Genomic DNA, 14,652 nt, shown 5'->3' with positions numbered 1-14,652 from the left:
CTACTCCAAGTCAAACAAAGCTCTATTATTTTTTTCTTTTCATCTCCTATTCCAACTCTTACATCTAACATGGTTAAATAGATTAAGCCCAGTTTCTTATTAGGTGGATTGGATATTACAATGTTGGAACTGAAATTTAATTAAAAAGTATAACAAAGTTCATAACTTATAACATAAACAACAAAAGTCTAACCAAGCAAATATATATATATATATATATATATATATATATATATATATATATATATATATATATGGTATAGACAAATAAAGGTGCTCGGCTTTTTTTTTTTTGGTAAAAAATAGGTGCTCGGCTTTAACATGCAGCATTTAACTCCAAAATTAATACCGAGATAGACTGGTACAGAATTCACGGGCGGCACGTCAGGCCCCACCGAAACGAAATCGATACCGATACGGGAGAACTTGTAGTTGTAGTAGAATAAGGACCGAAGCGGTTAGAATTCGATTCATCCTCAAAACCGTCCTCTCTCCCGCCCCGGCGTGAGCCTCCACACTCCTTTCCTTCTACGGCCCCCTCCCTTTTATAGTAGTAGTAGGAGACAGGGAAAAAAATAGTAGCCAAAAATTCGCAAATCCTAATCACGATCGATCGTCTCTGCTCTTCGATACGAGACGTTCGATCCGATCCTCCGCTCCGATCGCCTCCGGCCGGAGGTTTTTGAAAGAATCTAGGGTTCTTGGACGGATACACGATGGCGCGGGAGGCGTGGGCTCCGGCATTGGATGTCCAGGACGCGGCGAAGAAGAAGGCGGCGTCGTCGACGAGGAGCTGGATCCTGTTGGACTCCACTGGGAAGGAGAAGATCCTGGACGTGGACAAGTATGCCATCATGCACCGTGTCCAGATCGACGCCCGGGATCTCAGGATCATCGATCCCCTGCTTTCCTATCCCTCCGCCATCTTGGTACGGGAGAGGGCCATTGTTCTCAATCTCGAGGTGGTTTTTCATCGATTCTGATCCTTATTTTTTCGCAGCTATCGTTTGCCTCTGATCTTCTTTTTTTTTACAAGTGATTCTATGTTAGTTTTGTTCATGTACTAACATATCTTCTGTTTTTTTATCATGAAAAAACAGCACATTAAAGCGATAATTACCGCAGAAGAGGTGTGATTGCACTCTCTTAAACGTGTTCTTTGTTAAAGTTGGTTTTTCTTATTACGATTATATGTTTTGGTGTGGTTTTGATAATATATAAGTTGTTAAAGGTAGGATTTTGTGCTTGGGTTCGACGTGATGTCGCATTCTGCTTCAGTGTAGTTGATGAAGCAGAAAAGGAACAGTTCTTCTTTCCCTATATGATTACTCTTCTCTGGCTTGATGGGTTATGTAGGTGTTGCTCAGAGATCCTTACAATGAGAATGTGATTCCGATAGTGGAGGAGCTTCGCAGACGACTAATACAAGGTGAAAAGAGCGGACAGAATGAGATCGAAGCTGCTGAAGAAGATGGTGAGTTGTAACATTATTTGACTGCCTGAGAACTGTTTTTCCTGATTGGCTTATGTCTGACCTAACCTTATGATAACAAGTGAAAAGAAGAAAAACAGAATTTAGGTTATCATGGCCTCTTCTTTTCCAAGACTTATTTCTCAGGTGCTGTTAACTGTAGTTTTTCTTGAATAAGTTTTACCACGTAGAAGCCAAATCATCTGTTTTGCAGACTAACATGTTTTCGGTAAAGGCAAACTGAACAACAATTTGAGTACATGATATAGAAATGGTTCTTCTCATCGTAAGGCCCTGTTTGGGTACATAGAGGAGTAGAGAGAAGAAAAAAAGGAAACGAGAGTGAAGAAAAATAATGGAAAAGAAGAGAATCCTGAACTCAAGAGAAGAGAGGAGAAAAGAAAAGAACTTGGGACACAAGGGAAAAGAAGAGAAGAGAAGCAGATTTTCGTTTCTCTCCAAATCTCTCCATTTTTTGGGAGATTAAAAGCGTGGTTTGGAGAGAAATTTTTTCTCTTTGTTTCTCTTCCCTTCTTTCTGAAGTTACTATCCAAACGAGAGAATTAGAATTTCTGCTCTTCTCATTCTTAAATTCCTAACCAAACAGGGCATTTATATTTTCTTTTTTCTCTTCTCTTCTCTTTGATTGTTTCAATCCAGACCTAGGTCTTAAAGGTTGAAATTTTTTCAACTTTAACCATATGACAGTGAAGTTGTGTATGAACGAAAACCTGACTTAAGTGTAAACAATAACTAGGCCCCGGACTGTTTCATCTTGAAGCATGTTACGATGGAGTAAGGGTCGGCGGTCCCGACTTCATGTGCTGGCCAATAAATTTTGACTTTATCATAAAAAAGCTCAACTGTACATTTTTTTTAAATTTAATATTCATGTAAAGAATGACTGGGATGTGATGATGCACTCATTGCTCCAAGGTAACAAAGTGTGTTAATATTTTCTGTATAGCTTATAAATTGGATTGAGTTTAGATATCTACCAAAATTTTTATAAGGTTTTACATGTAAATTATTGCTTGAGTCTTTGGTTGTAAGATCAAGCCTTTTCTTTATAAATAATTTTCAAAATAATACTTCAAAATTCCCCAGCACAAATAATAGTATATTTTGATGAATTTCCTATTCTTTTTCTAAAACCAAATCTATCACTCTGGCCATCCGATCAGAGCATTTGAAATCCATTATTTTACATTATCAGGAATGTCCTGTTTTAGTTATATTAGTTCTCTCCCAAATTTCTTGCAAAAGGTTATAATAGGAACTAATATATCTATTCATTATAGGACGAAATTTGATGATATTGGTAGATTTTGTGTACCCTATTATTTTTTTTTTGAGTCAGAATAGATCAAAATTCCTTTCATAATAATACATTCCAGGATTGGATTTTATTTTAAACATTGCGAGAAAGGTGTATTTAGGAAGACAAATATAAGATTATTAATGAAGTATTGGTTGTTTGATGTTCCCATATTTATCTAAAGATGGGAAGGTAACACGTTATTAGTCACCTATTAGTAATTTTATTTATACCATCATATGTATATCCGTGCATGCATGTGCTCAAGTGCTGGGAAGTTGTAGCAGAGTCAAATTAATATAAAAAAGGGACATTACCTAACTATGGTCCCGGCAATCTGGGTCCTGTAAGGCGAACTGGATTTAGAGTTAAACCTTTGACATTTTTTTTTTCGCACAAAGTGGCTGCCCCAGGATGCAAACCTGCATCATCATTGTTGTCAACCAAAGCTTTCTTCCGCGGAAATGCTAAAAGTTGGTGCTTCATGTGCACTTCTCTTTTTCAAAGTGTAATATGTTAGGCATTATAATTTGTAAGCCCTGATAGTGACTAGTGCTTATACCATGCAATACAGAATCTCCGTTTGAGTTTCGGTCCCTTGAAGTTGTTTTAGAAGCAACATGCAGCTTTCTTGATGCGCGCACAACAGAACTGGAATCTGCTGCATACCCAGCATTAGATGAGCTGACCACCAAGGTATGTGAAGACTTTTTTCTGTATAACGTATTCTTTTTTTTCCTTTTGTATTGTGGCAGCTCAAAAACCAATTACTAATTTTTGGCAAGATCCGATTTTGCTTTTCCTGTTTGAACTGGCAAATAATCTTGTGGAGACTGAATGTAACTCAAAGAATTGTAATGTAATTCTACATTACTTATAGGGTGGCTATTTTGCTGAAGCAAGCTGCTCCCAAACTTTTTTTTATCACTTGGAAGTTTGAATTCAAAAATGTTATAGTTAATATTGGAGCAATATGACATAATTAGGCAAAGATTAATAAATTTTATATGACAATGACAAAAGGAGAACTGAGACTGTTGTCGTTGCCCATGGGAGTAGGCCAAATGACCCTGCCAAAATGTACGAATCTTGGTGGTCAAACTCCATACTTCCCTTCTTAATGTGTTTGGAATTATTTTGTATATCTGCTCAAGAAGAAAGGCATGGCACTTTCAGTTTTCTTACACTTCACCACCGCTTATTAATTTATTTAAAAAATTCTGTTAATTAGTTTTATTCTATGCCGTGTTTTCCTGGTGGAAGTGTGGACCATATTCTAAAATCCAAATTTGGCTAGAAGTCTAACTATGCACTAGCACTAGGCCATATCTTCACTTTAGATTCTACTAGAAATCATCATTAATTTTTAGGATTTTGAAAACAGCTAGTTTAAGAAGAGATTGTTTCATTTTTCTGTTTTATCTGTCTAAAAAATAATTATTTCATCAATTAATTTGATTTTGATGTCATCCAAACAACTTTTGTAGATGATCTTGAGCATTGTTTTAACAGATTCATCTTCCTTTTCTTATTTAGAACACCCAAGTTCTTTGTTGTTGGATTGATCACTTTCAATTCCATGATTTCAACAGAACTTTTGTACTTACCTTCTTAACATCTATTTATTTGTATGTTTTGATATCCATATAGTCTGGGCTTGTGTTGTATCATCTTCTCTGCTTCCTGCTTTTTTGCTTTTTTATTGTGAAAGCATTTGGTGGCCCTCTTTAGATTTAAGTTTTATTCAAGGAGCTTCTTTTGGATTGAGTTCTATCACTATTATTGGTGCTAGTTATAGGATGTTCAAGCTATACTCAGTTATTACAAGGAGACGTGAATTCAGAGTGTAAGTTCATGCTGTTATGATTGCATGATAAGAGATAACCCTACAACCATAAGATGTTTAGGCTTAGATAGCAAAACCAATTCATGTTAAGTCCCCTAATCTGATTGGTGGTTATGTCATGCTTAGATGATAGTTCTATGAAGTTGCAAAGTGTCTCTCACCTTTGGAAGAAAACATCAACATTTTTTAGCATTAGAGTCACAAGAAAAAAAAAAAAGAAATATGTTGCATATGCAATCTAACTTCTATACTCAGTTCTGCAATTCTCTTTTCCATAAAACTTGTATTACCTCTAAACATGGCCATTATTTGATCTGTTTCTCCGAATCTATTGTATGATAGAGTTGATTCTGACTCAAGTATGACCAAGTCAAATCAACCTGGGGAATGCCATCTGGCTCTCCTAACAATTGAAATTACATGATTCATATGATCAAGAATTGAAAGTCATTAAATCTTCAAATGTCTCAAGAAAACTAGAAAAATGCAAATTATAACCCACTAAGGAAAAGGATTTTAAAGCATATCCAATAACTCATAGACCATCCACTGATTAAATCTTTCTATTTTATGGTCTATCTAAACGTTCTACCTTGTGCTTTCTTCAATTTGGTTAAACAATAGTCGTTATCTGCAGATTAGCAGCTGTAACTTGGACAGGGTGCGCAAGCTTAAGAGTGCCATGACAAGGTTGACCGCTCGTGTACAAAAGGTGTAGATTCTTGTTTGTTTAAAAAAATTCTTAATGTGCACTGCTGACATATTTAATTGGTTAGGTGTATTGACATATTCTGCTGAGGGTAGATAACATGTGTCCTGCAACATTTGTGACTGTGCTAGGTTACATCTGTTGACTACAACATTGTTAACTTGTTATAGACATCTTTGATATTTCTTTTGATTTGCTATGTGCATTAATGTTTTATTGTATTATTGACATTTTTGCAGTGGCTTAGCTATCTTGTTCAATTTGACTTGCCTCTCATTGGCTACCAGGAAAAATCTCATGCCGGTCCCTGTGAGAACATATTAGTTCATGTGCTGCTCCCAGGAAATGCTGATTAGATGACATGGAATAATATCACTGTAGGAAACATGGAAACATTGGGGCCCAATGAGTTGGTTTTCAACTGGTGGTTCATGGTTATCATGAATTAACTGGTCATTCAATCTCTGCATGCTTATGTCCCAACACACTGCTCTTAATATTTACTGTGATTTCGCTGGCACTGCTGGATGGGTATCAAAAGGTTATTTTGTTAATAATATATGTCTGCAAGAAGTTAAACATCTTATCGTTAGTATGGGACAAAGTAAGGTAGCTTCCTTCACTTGTAGATCTTCATTGAAGACACTACATGGCAGATACGTCATCCCTGTTAATGGGACTTCACCTTGCTAGTAATGAATGATTAGAAGGTTCCATAAAAAATGATCTCAAGAAGCTGGCATCATGCATGTAGGTCATATGCATGATTCCTTGGAGATCGATTATCATTATTGACATAAGTTTGAAGAAGGTTCCATAAAACATGATCTCAAGAAGCTGGGATCATGCATGTAGGTCATATGGATAATTCCTTGGAGATTGACTATCGTTATTGGCAGAAGTATGAAGGTTGCATTTTCAACTGATCTTGTCCATATATTGTTGCTTCAATTTCCAAGCGAAACAACACTGAAATGTGATCTGTAGTTTTCTTCTATATTTGCAAAGTGTTGAATTTACTTTTCCCTTCTGTAAATTTTGGCAACTGAAGAAATCTAGAGATAGTTCTCAAGCATAATATTGGTATTACCTGCATAATAATTATAAATTAACTTCAAAATTAATATTCATGTGCAAACTTTGGACCTCATGCTGATTTGATGCATACCTAGAGTCTTGACTGCAGTTAAACTGTCTTCATTTTTTTTCAATAATGATTTGCTGCCTTCTCCAGGTCCAGGATGAACTTGAACAGTTACTGGATGATGACAACGACATGGCAAATCTTTACTTGTCAAGAAAGATGGCTGGAGCATCCTCCCCTAACAGCAACTCTGGTGTGCCTAACTGGTTACCTGCTTCACCAACAATATGTTCAAAAATATCTAGAGCAAGCAGAGCAAGTGCAGCAACATTTCATGGAAATGAGAGTGATGTAGAGGAGCTTGAGATGTTACTTGAGGTTATGACAATATTCCTACGTCTCACATTAAATTCCTGTTCTGATACATAATTGTCTGAAATCAATAAATAGATTCTAACGTATATTCTATCCATGCAGGCTTACTTTAGGCAAATCGAGAGCGCCCTGAACAAATTGACCACGGTATGCATCCCTTTCTCAATTGACTGGCTTCAATAATCTTAATGAATAAAAGAACTTGAACTGTCCCCCAAATTTTGTGCTCTCTGCTCTAATGCCACTTTTCTTTTCTTTAGTGTTCATGCACTCATGTATGTCTGTTGACATGCAATACCCTCCCAAAATTATATTTAAAAATGATTTCTAACTTTTCTCATTCAAAATTCCGACTTTTGAAGTATAGATGAAAATTTTGTCTTTTTAACATTTTCAAGTTCTAGGATGAGTCCTTGACATTTTGGTCAGACTACACACTTTTTCATGTCAAATATCAAATGCAGGTATAATAAATATTTCATGCAGAACCTTTAGAATACAAATTGATAATATGTTTTTTGATAATGAGCTGTCTGAAAAAAGGATGAAGGCCTCTGATGTGGGTGATTGTGGAGTGCAATATCTGATATGAAATTGTATTTTCTTGTTATGTTCTAATTCCATTTATGCTCAATGGTAGTAAGCTGGATTGTTGTTACTGTTCTGGGATTTTGGAGCTGAACATGTATGATAAACTAGAAAGCATTGGGTTAGAAATCGACACATTAGTGGGAGCAGTAGAACTCTTGTTAATTGAGGACATGGAGAACTGAATATAATGTTATAAAGAATGCATGATAAAGATTTGAGGAGGATATGGACAGAATAGCTGCATAGATTTGCATTATGGCCAGGAAAACAGACCTAAGAGATTATGTAAAAATAATATTAATCCACCCTTCTACTTCATGGGCACAGTGGAAATTAGGGTGGCAGTTTGTTCTGTGTAGAAGGAAGAAAAGAATTATTCTAGTTATCATTCTGTTCATGCTCAAATTGGAGACATTAGGTTGTTTTTGGGCTGAAAGTTGGCTTGACTCATTTAATTTGGTCCATGTTGGAGCCTTAGTGGCAGAAATGTTCCACTTAAGATGCCACATGCTTCAGAATCTCCGTGAAAAATCATCCTGGCACCTGCTTGCTTATTTAAATTTTTTTCAAGAAACCCACTCCCCAAACCCAGACATTAATCTGATCCTACACTACCACCAGCTTCTCATAACTATGCTTGGAGACATCATGATCATCGACTGACACCAGTTATGGGAAATTCAGCCATCTTAGATCTTCTGGAAGGCCTTGTTTGCTGGATTGACCTTATTTATAGGGTATAGAGCCTTTTTTTTTCCTTTTGATATCAGCTTGCCAAGAGTTTTCTAGTTGATTTTGTGAGTCAAGATGACCACACACACACACACACAGAGAGAGAGAGAGAGAGAGAGAGAGAGAGAGAGGTGGGTGGGTGGGTGGGTGGGTGACACTTCTCCCTTCTCTTTAGGAGTCTATATACCTACTTCCCTTGCCCGCTTGTTATTACTTTTCTATCCTATATGGTGTGGCAAGCCACTTATAAGGACTTGGCAATAAATAAATTTTCTTAAATTTTGTAGGAATCCAATGCCTTGTTCTCCTAATATGTTCTTGAAGTATAGACATTTCTGAAGTTTGCATATTATACAAGTTCACCTGCTGATACAAGCGATGATCTTTATAGTAGAATTCAATGGAGGTAAGTAATGATAATTAGCTTGATGGGGAACATGAATGTTTTCATTTTATATGGCAAGTTGTGCTCCTATAGTTTGGTGCATGGCTCTAAGTTTTGACTGAAGCAGAAATTCTGTGATCCAATTAGTTTGTTTTCACTGGGAACTAAAATAGAAGCCAACCCTCTTTCAAGGTTTCAGCTGTAAAGGTGACCAAAGTCAATGTTTATAAGGCTTTTTAGTACCCTCTTTCAAGGTTTCAGCTGTAAAGGTGACCAAAGTCAATGTTTATAAGGCTTTTTAGTGTGCTCCTTTTTTGTAATGGAAAGAAGAATTCATTTTTTCATAAACCCTTTAGTTGTTGATAGTTGGTTGTGCATCTAAAATAATCTTGTGCTTGATTATACTCAGATTTCTAAATTTTAAAACATTTAGGTTGTTGGCCTTATGAAGTTAGTTGAAAAGAATGTTCTTTTATTTGTCTCTAAAATGATGGTCAAATTTGTATAAAACAGATAGAGCTTGTAGATATTGCCTCCATAAAATATTAAAATCTGAAATTCTGGCTTATAAAATTTGAATTTTTATATTTCCTTTTTATTAAACTGTGAATTTTTCATATTTCAAGATTGTTTAACATAGTTCATTATCAGTGAGTTTCATGGACACTTGACAAGGCCAGGTGATTGGTCCAGTCCCAGGCACCAGGACAGTTTAGGATCTATTTTCAAGGATCAACTCGGATTCATAGTTCAGGTCGATAAAACCCAATACTAGGTTTTATAGATCTTCTAGAGAGAGAAAGTAGAGAGAGAAGAGGAGGAAAGAATCCTTCTTCTCGTCTCTCTTCTTTCTTCTCTTTGATGGTAATAGGCAGTAGCAGTAGTGGCCCAACAACCCACTCGACGGCAACCTCAGGCGGCTGCAATCCCTGGCCAAACTCGGCGGCTAGCGGTGTCAAATCACGGTGGAAGAAACCGAAACATGGGTGCTCTGTTTCAGAAGAGACTAGCGATTGCCGGCTCAAATCTATGGGAACAAAGGCCCAAAACACAAGGGAAGGAAGAGGAGAAGATGGAGAGCTCATACCTAGGTCCGGCGAGGCTCTCTGGCGACCTTTTATGATGAAAAATGGAGAAAGAGTCTCGAGAAGAAAGCTTGAGATCGAGAGAAAAACTATCCCTATTATTTGATGGATCTCAAAGGGGGAGGATGGGGAAGCTTAAGTAGACAAAAATTCGGGCTTTTCGGTGTTCGAATGAGCTTGAACATTGCTTTTCCGATTGCGATTGCGATTGCGATCGAAAATGGGGAGGAAGGAGACTCCCAGCTAGAGTTCTCCTCTCCCGTTTTGTCACGTGCGGTGCACGTACAACCGTTGGGCTGGCCTCTTCGGGCCGGCCCAAGCCCAATAAGTGTGCGGGCCGGTCGATAGACCAGGCCCTCACAATATCAATCCATTGAATTGAGTCCATATTAACGTGATATGGTATGCAGTTTAATGTTAATGTACATTCATGTATTCATGCATTATTAATCCCTCTGTTAATGCAAGCAATGCCATGTTTAATTAATTGCTTACTAGTTGTTATGTTTACAAATTGTTTATTTGTGTTCATCCTTGGTCTTAGGCCCATTATTTCCTATCAAGTTCATGATGGTGTAATAGGTTGTCAAACACAGTTTGAACAGAGTATATGACTTGTATCATGTTTCTGATTTACGTAAATCAGATTACTTTGTTTCACTTTGTTTTTAAAGTTAAGAGAATAGTTTCAAATTATATGTGACTACACAAAAGTGTTAATTTTTTTATATCCTTCTGGCCCCTTTTATTTTTGCGTGAGCTGGTTTTTGGATGAAAGTGATACATCATTGGCTATTCATATTTTCTGTCTCCACTTTGTTTCGGGAAATTGACGCATCTAAAATTTTCTTTGCAGCTGCGGGAATACATCGATGACACAGAGGACTACATCAATTTTCAGGTAGCTTCTGGATAATAGAAAGTTCTTTTAGTTGCATTGGAAAAATGCAAGTGGTTCTTATGAATAGTGTGAGAAACACTGACATGCTCTAAAATATGCTCTCTTTTTTTTTTTGCAGCTTGACAATCACCGAAATCAGTTAATTCAGGTGACAATTTCTACCTCTGTTGTTTGTTTGTATAACTTTGTTCAACCTGTTACATTGTTTATTTGGCTTTTTGCTTAGCCAAATTGAGCACTTTGTGGTTTCTTTTGTATTTGCTACTACATGCTCTTGCTTATGTGCTTTCAAACGAAAGGTGCTTTGGTTTTCTTTCTGCTTGAGTGTCTGATGAATCCAGCCTTACTGTTTCTATACTAATGGCAGTTAGAGCTTTTCTTGAGTGCTGCAAATGTTGTCCTCACTTTATACTCTCTAGTTGCTGGGATTTTTGGCATGAATATCCCATATTCATGGAATGAAAACCATGGTTACTTGTTCAAATGGGTGAGTATATATGAATTGGTGTATAGAAGGGCTACTCGACATGTATAAAACGTTCTGATATATTGCCTACATTTTGGTTTTTAAATTCCTGAACAGGTGGTTGGTATAGCAGGACTTGTGTCTGCATTGCTATTCATTTTTATTGTTTCTTATGCTCGCTGTGGAGGTCTGATTTGGTCCTAAAGAGGTATGCATGATTTCTCTCAATTGGAACCGCTCACTTCTTTTTTGATGCCCTGTTATGCTGATGATTGCACATTATCTTTACCAGGACTTATGAGAGGTCAAATATTCCTAATAATTTGCCACTCCACATTGTAGGTAAGATAAGCTGGGCCATAACAGCGTTCCGCTTCCATTTTTCGCCGTCTATGCAAGCATTATCAACCCCTGTTGCATTAGTTCAAGTTTTCTCTGTCATTTTGTAAGCATTTGTGGCTTCATATTTGATTTTAGAGTTTAGGTTGATGCAACACATGATCTTAGTAAGAAAAGTAGTATGATTTTTTTGGTGTTTATTGTGAAATCAAGTTATTTATACAAATCAAAACTTCTAGAAAGATTCATTGCTTTGTTTTGTTTGTGTAGCACATAGACTTTTGAGCAGTTCCTTCTGTCCTATATATAGTTGCCTGTGTTATTTACTTCATGTTCGTTGTCATAAGTAATATGATCAGGGATAGGGGTTGCTTTACTCTGCCTACTGATGGAGGCCTAAGGTCATCCAAACTTAGTTTAGTCGGTTTCGTAGACTGAGAGCCCACTTTTATTTTGTTTTAGTTTTTGTTTTGCTGGTACTTCAGCTTGTGGTAGTGGGAGCTACACATTAGGGTGGCCCTCCCCATTGCAGGTCGCATGGGTTCAACAAGAACTGGGCTGTTAGCCTGCCTTCCACCATCTTTACTGGGACATATGCCCATCAGTTTAATATAACCATAACCTCCTCCAAACCTTCGAGCTTTCAAACTGTTTAGGATATTCCTTGATGTCCATCCTTTTAATTTATTGAGCTGTCATAATTTGCAAGTCTCCAGATAAAAGGTACCATAAGCAGATCTGTTGTTCCTTGCTGGTCTTATTTTAATGAAAAATATCGATTCAGTGCTGGTAGACTGGTGCCTGATATATGTAAAGCACTCGACTGTTAGCAACTAGCATAGTGATGGACTGAATTGGTGTTCCATCGTAATTGTCACACCCTTGGTTTTTGGTTATACTAAAAAAATTTATTCTTATGAATTTGATGCATATATGCCCACGTTACATTGATTTACATTCATTATTTATCTCATTCTAAGAAGAGAAAGAGGAGGTGCACTATACCATTAAAGATTGTATTTAACTTTTCTTTCTTAAAAAGAAAAAAACACTTTTAGGATACATGTTTACGCGGTATCAATCCATCAGGATTATTATTTATTGATGTATGATGCTAGAAGAAGTTAGAAATCTATTACTTCAAGATTGTCAGGTAATAGGGCTGACATATATGTGAAATACCACATGTTGGCAATACTGGGTTGTATGGTATCCCACCATGGGCGGTTAATTAAAGCAATAGAAATCCATTTGACTTGCTTGTTGCTTTCAAAGTCCATGGCTATCAATGGCATGATTTCCATCTATTTCTGCCAATCTTGTGAATCTATACCCACGGCCTATTTCCCACTTGATTTCAATGTTGATGTTCTGTGATCCATCATCACATTTCACAGAATTTTTAGCATAATACACACTCACACACACACACACACACACACACACATACATACATACATATACATCCAAACATATATATATATATATATATATATATATATATATATAGAGAGAGAGAGAGAGAGAGAGAGAGAACTGTACCAAATACTAAAGCAAAAAATAACAAAAAGATTGATTGCTATGAAGAAGATAATCGAGTAAAGATAGGGTTTTCTAAGGTGGAATGTTATTTGATGCTAGAGAATAGGTATACAAAATATTCATGTACGATTCCATCAAAGATATAATGCAGATAGATGTAGGATAGTTATGTTGAGAAGCCAGCGGCCCTTCTATTATAGCCTCATTCTTTTTTACCCAATAATTACAACATAACCAACTCGAAAACGATAATGTCATCCATGTCCTGTTTCAAATTGCAATCAGTTCTCAGTGTTGCGTTGAAGTCACGTGCATGGGGTTGGTTTTGTGAACTGCTTCTTTAAGCGCATGCTTGCTATTAGAGTTGTTTAAGTTGTCCATGTGTACTTTCTTCGGTCATAAAATATAGCAATTAAAAATATCATTGAGCTAATATATATATTTTACTCTGACTCGTTAGGTTCTATTTAATGTCTATATCCAGGCTATCATTTGCCACGTGCCCATATATAAAATATTCGGATAAATAGAAAGCTGTAAAATTCATCGTTGCTAGAAGAAGATGAAGAAGAATTCTATATTTTTTATTAAAATTGTAACCATCTATAGATTATATTTGAAAAAAATGTTCTCTTTTTTTTTTGCGCATCATTTGCAGTACATAGATGGGTTTTATTAAATTAACTAGATTCACTCATGCTCTTTTACAAAACAGCTCCTCCTCCTCCTCTCTCTCTCTCTTTCTCTCAATTACAATGAATTGGAAAGAAAGATGCTCATGCTCTGGCTTGATCAGTGTGTCACTTTTTGCTCGTCGTTTCCTCAGTCATTGATGCTTGTTGGACTCATGAAAGTTAGCCAGCAAGTACTTTAAGAGTTTCTGTTTTAACACCAAGGGCTCGTTTGGTTCGCGGGAAAAGAAGGGGGGGAAAGTGTGGTCAACGGGAAAGTAATGAGATGCCTCTTGTTTGGTTGGAGTTTTCAAAGGAGAGAGAAGGGAAAGTTGTATTCCCATGGGAATGTGATTCCCATATTTCATGGGAAAGTCTTTCCCATGAGAAACATGGGAAAGTTACTTTCCCATGAGGCGGGAATCACTCCATTTTTATTTTTTCCCAAAACGTCCCTTCAGCATTAAAGAAGCATTAAAGAGGCATTAAAAAACTAATTTTTATTAAGGGCATAATAGGAATTATATATAACTTTCCTAGGAAAGTGGATGGCCAACCAAACATAAGCACCTTGGAAATTTGTCACTTTTCCATGGTCAACCAAACATGCCAAAAGTACTTTCCTAGGCATCCTCTTCCTAGGAATTTGTTTCCCAGGAATCATATTCCTAGGAAGGAAAATGCTTCCCGCGAACCAAACGAGTCCCAAATTACATGTTTCTGTGACGCAGGAATCTCGCATAAAATAGTTGAAGAGCCGACGTGGAACTTCTCTGTAAAATCACGTCAAGAGGGAAGCTCTTGGATACAGAGCGACGTGGTGCAAAGTGCATGCAATTAACTTTCGCCCAAGCATGCCAATATTTAGCAACATTTAAAGAAGAAGATTGGCCTTTAGACTTACATAACATTATTCCATCCCCTTTTTGATTCACAGAAGGATGACTGACGAAAATATGCCACAAATTCAGCCAAAATCTGGCTTGGTTGTGAAATAGATAGCTAGAAATAATGATCTCATTGCAACCCTGTCACTTTTCGTCCATCATGTTTGCGGTTTTCACTGAAGTTATTAAATTATGCATGGAGTCACCGAGCAGTTTCTTCTCTTTATGATAAATTATATGCATCACATAT

The 14,652-nt window shown here is 36.7% G+C and overlaps 1 protein-coding gene across 2 annotated transcripts; it reads left to right on the top strand.

Moving 5' to 3' along the window:
- Positions 1-510: 510 nt before the first annotated feature.
- On the top strand, positions 511-14,652 carry LOC103706008 (magnesium transporter MRS2-I-like). Of its 2 annotated transcripts, XR_015977366.1 has the most exons (13): positions 511-962; positions 1,101-1,130; positions 1,357-1,474; positions 3,364-3,485; positions 5,273-5,347; positions 6,579-6,806; positions 6,906-6,950; positions 10,453-10,497; positions 10,616-10,645; positions 10,865-10,984; positions 11,081-11,171; positions 11,256-11,305; positions 14,247-14,652. XR_015977366.1 is itself a non-coding variant. In XM_088720469.1 (12 exons), exons 1-11 carry the CDS (start codon positions 717-719, stop codon positions 11,165-11,167), a joined length of 1,146 nt encoding a protein of 381 aa, XP_088576595.1. In that variant the 5' UTR covers positions 511-716; the 3' UTR covers positions 11,168-11,171; positions 11,256-11,473. The 2 variants fall into 2 exon arrangements, 1 of the variants encoding a protein (XP_088576595.1); XM_088720469.1 differs by lacking the exon at positions 14,247-14,652 and having other exon boundaries at positions 11,256-11,473.

The sequence above is a fragment of the Phoenix dactylifera genome, chromosome 1 (assembly GCF_051530095.1).
Source record: "Phoenix dactylifera cultivar Ajwa chromosome 1, Ajwa_hap1_PhDact_Kaust_v1.1, whole genome shotgun sequence".
In the NCBI taxonomy this organism is placed as follows: Eukaryota; Viridiplantae; Streptophyta; class Magnoliopsida; order Arecales; family Arecaceae; genus Phoenix; species Phoenix dactylifera.
The sequence above is the reverse complement of the archived record's forward strand: the minus strand, read 5'-3'. Positions and strand labels throughout refer to the sequence as shown.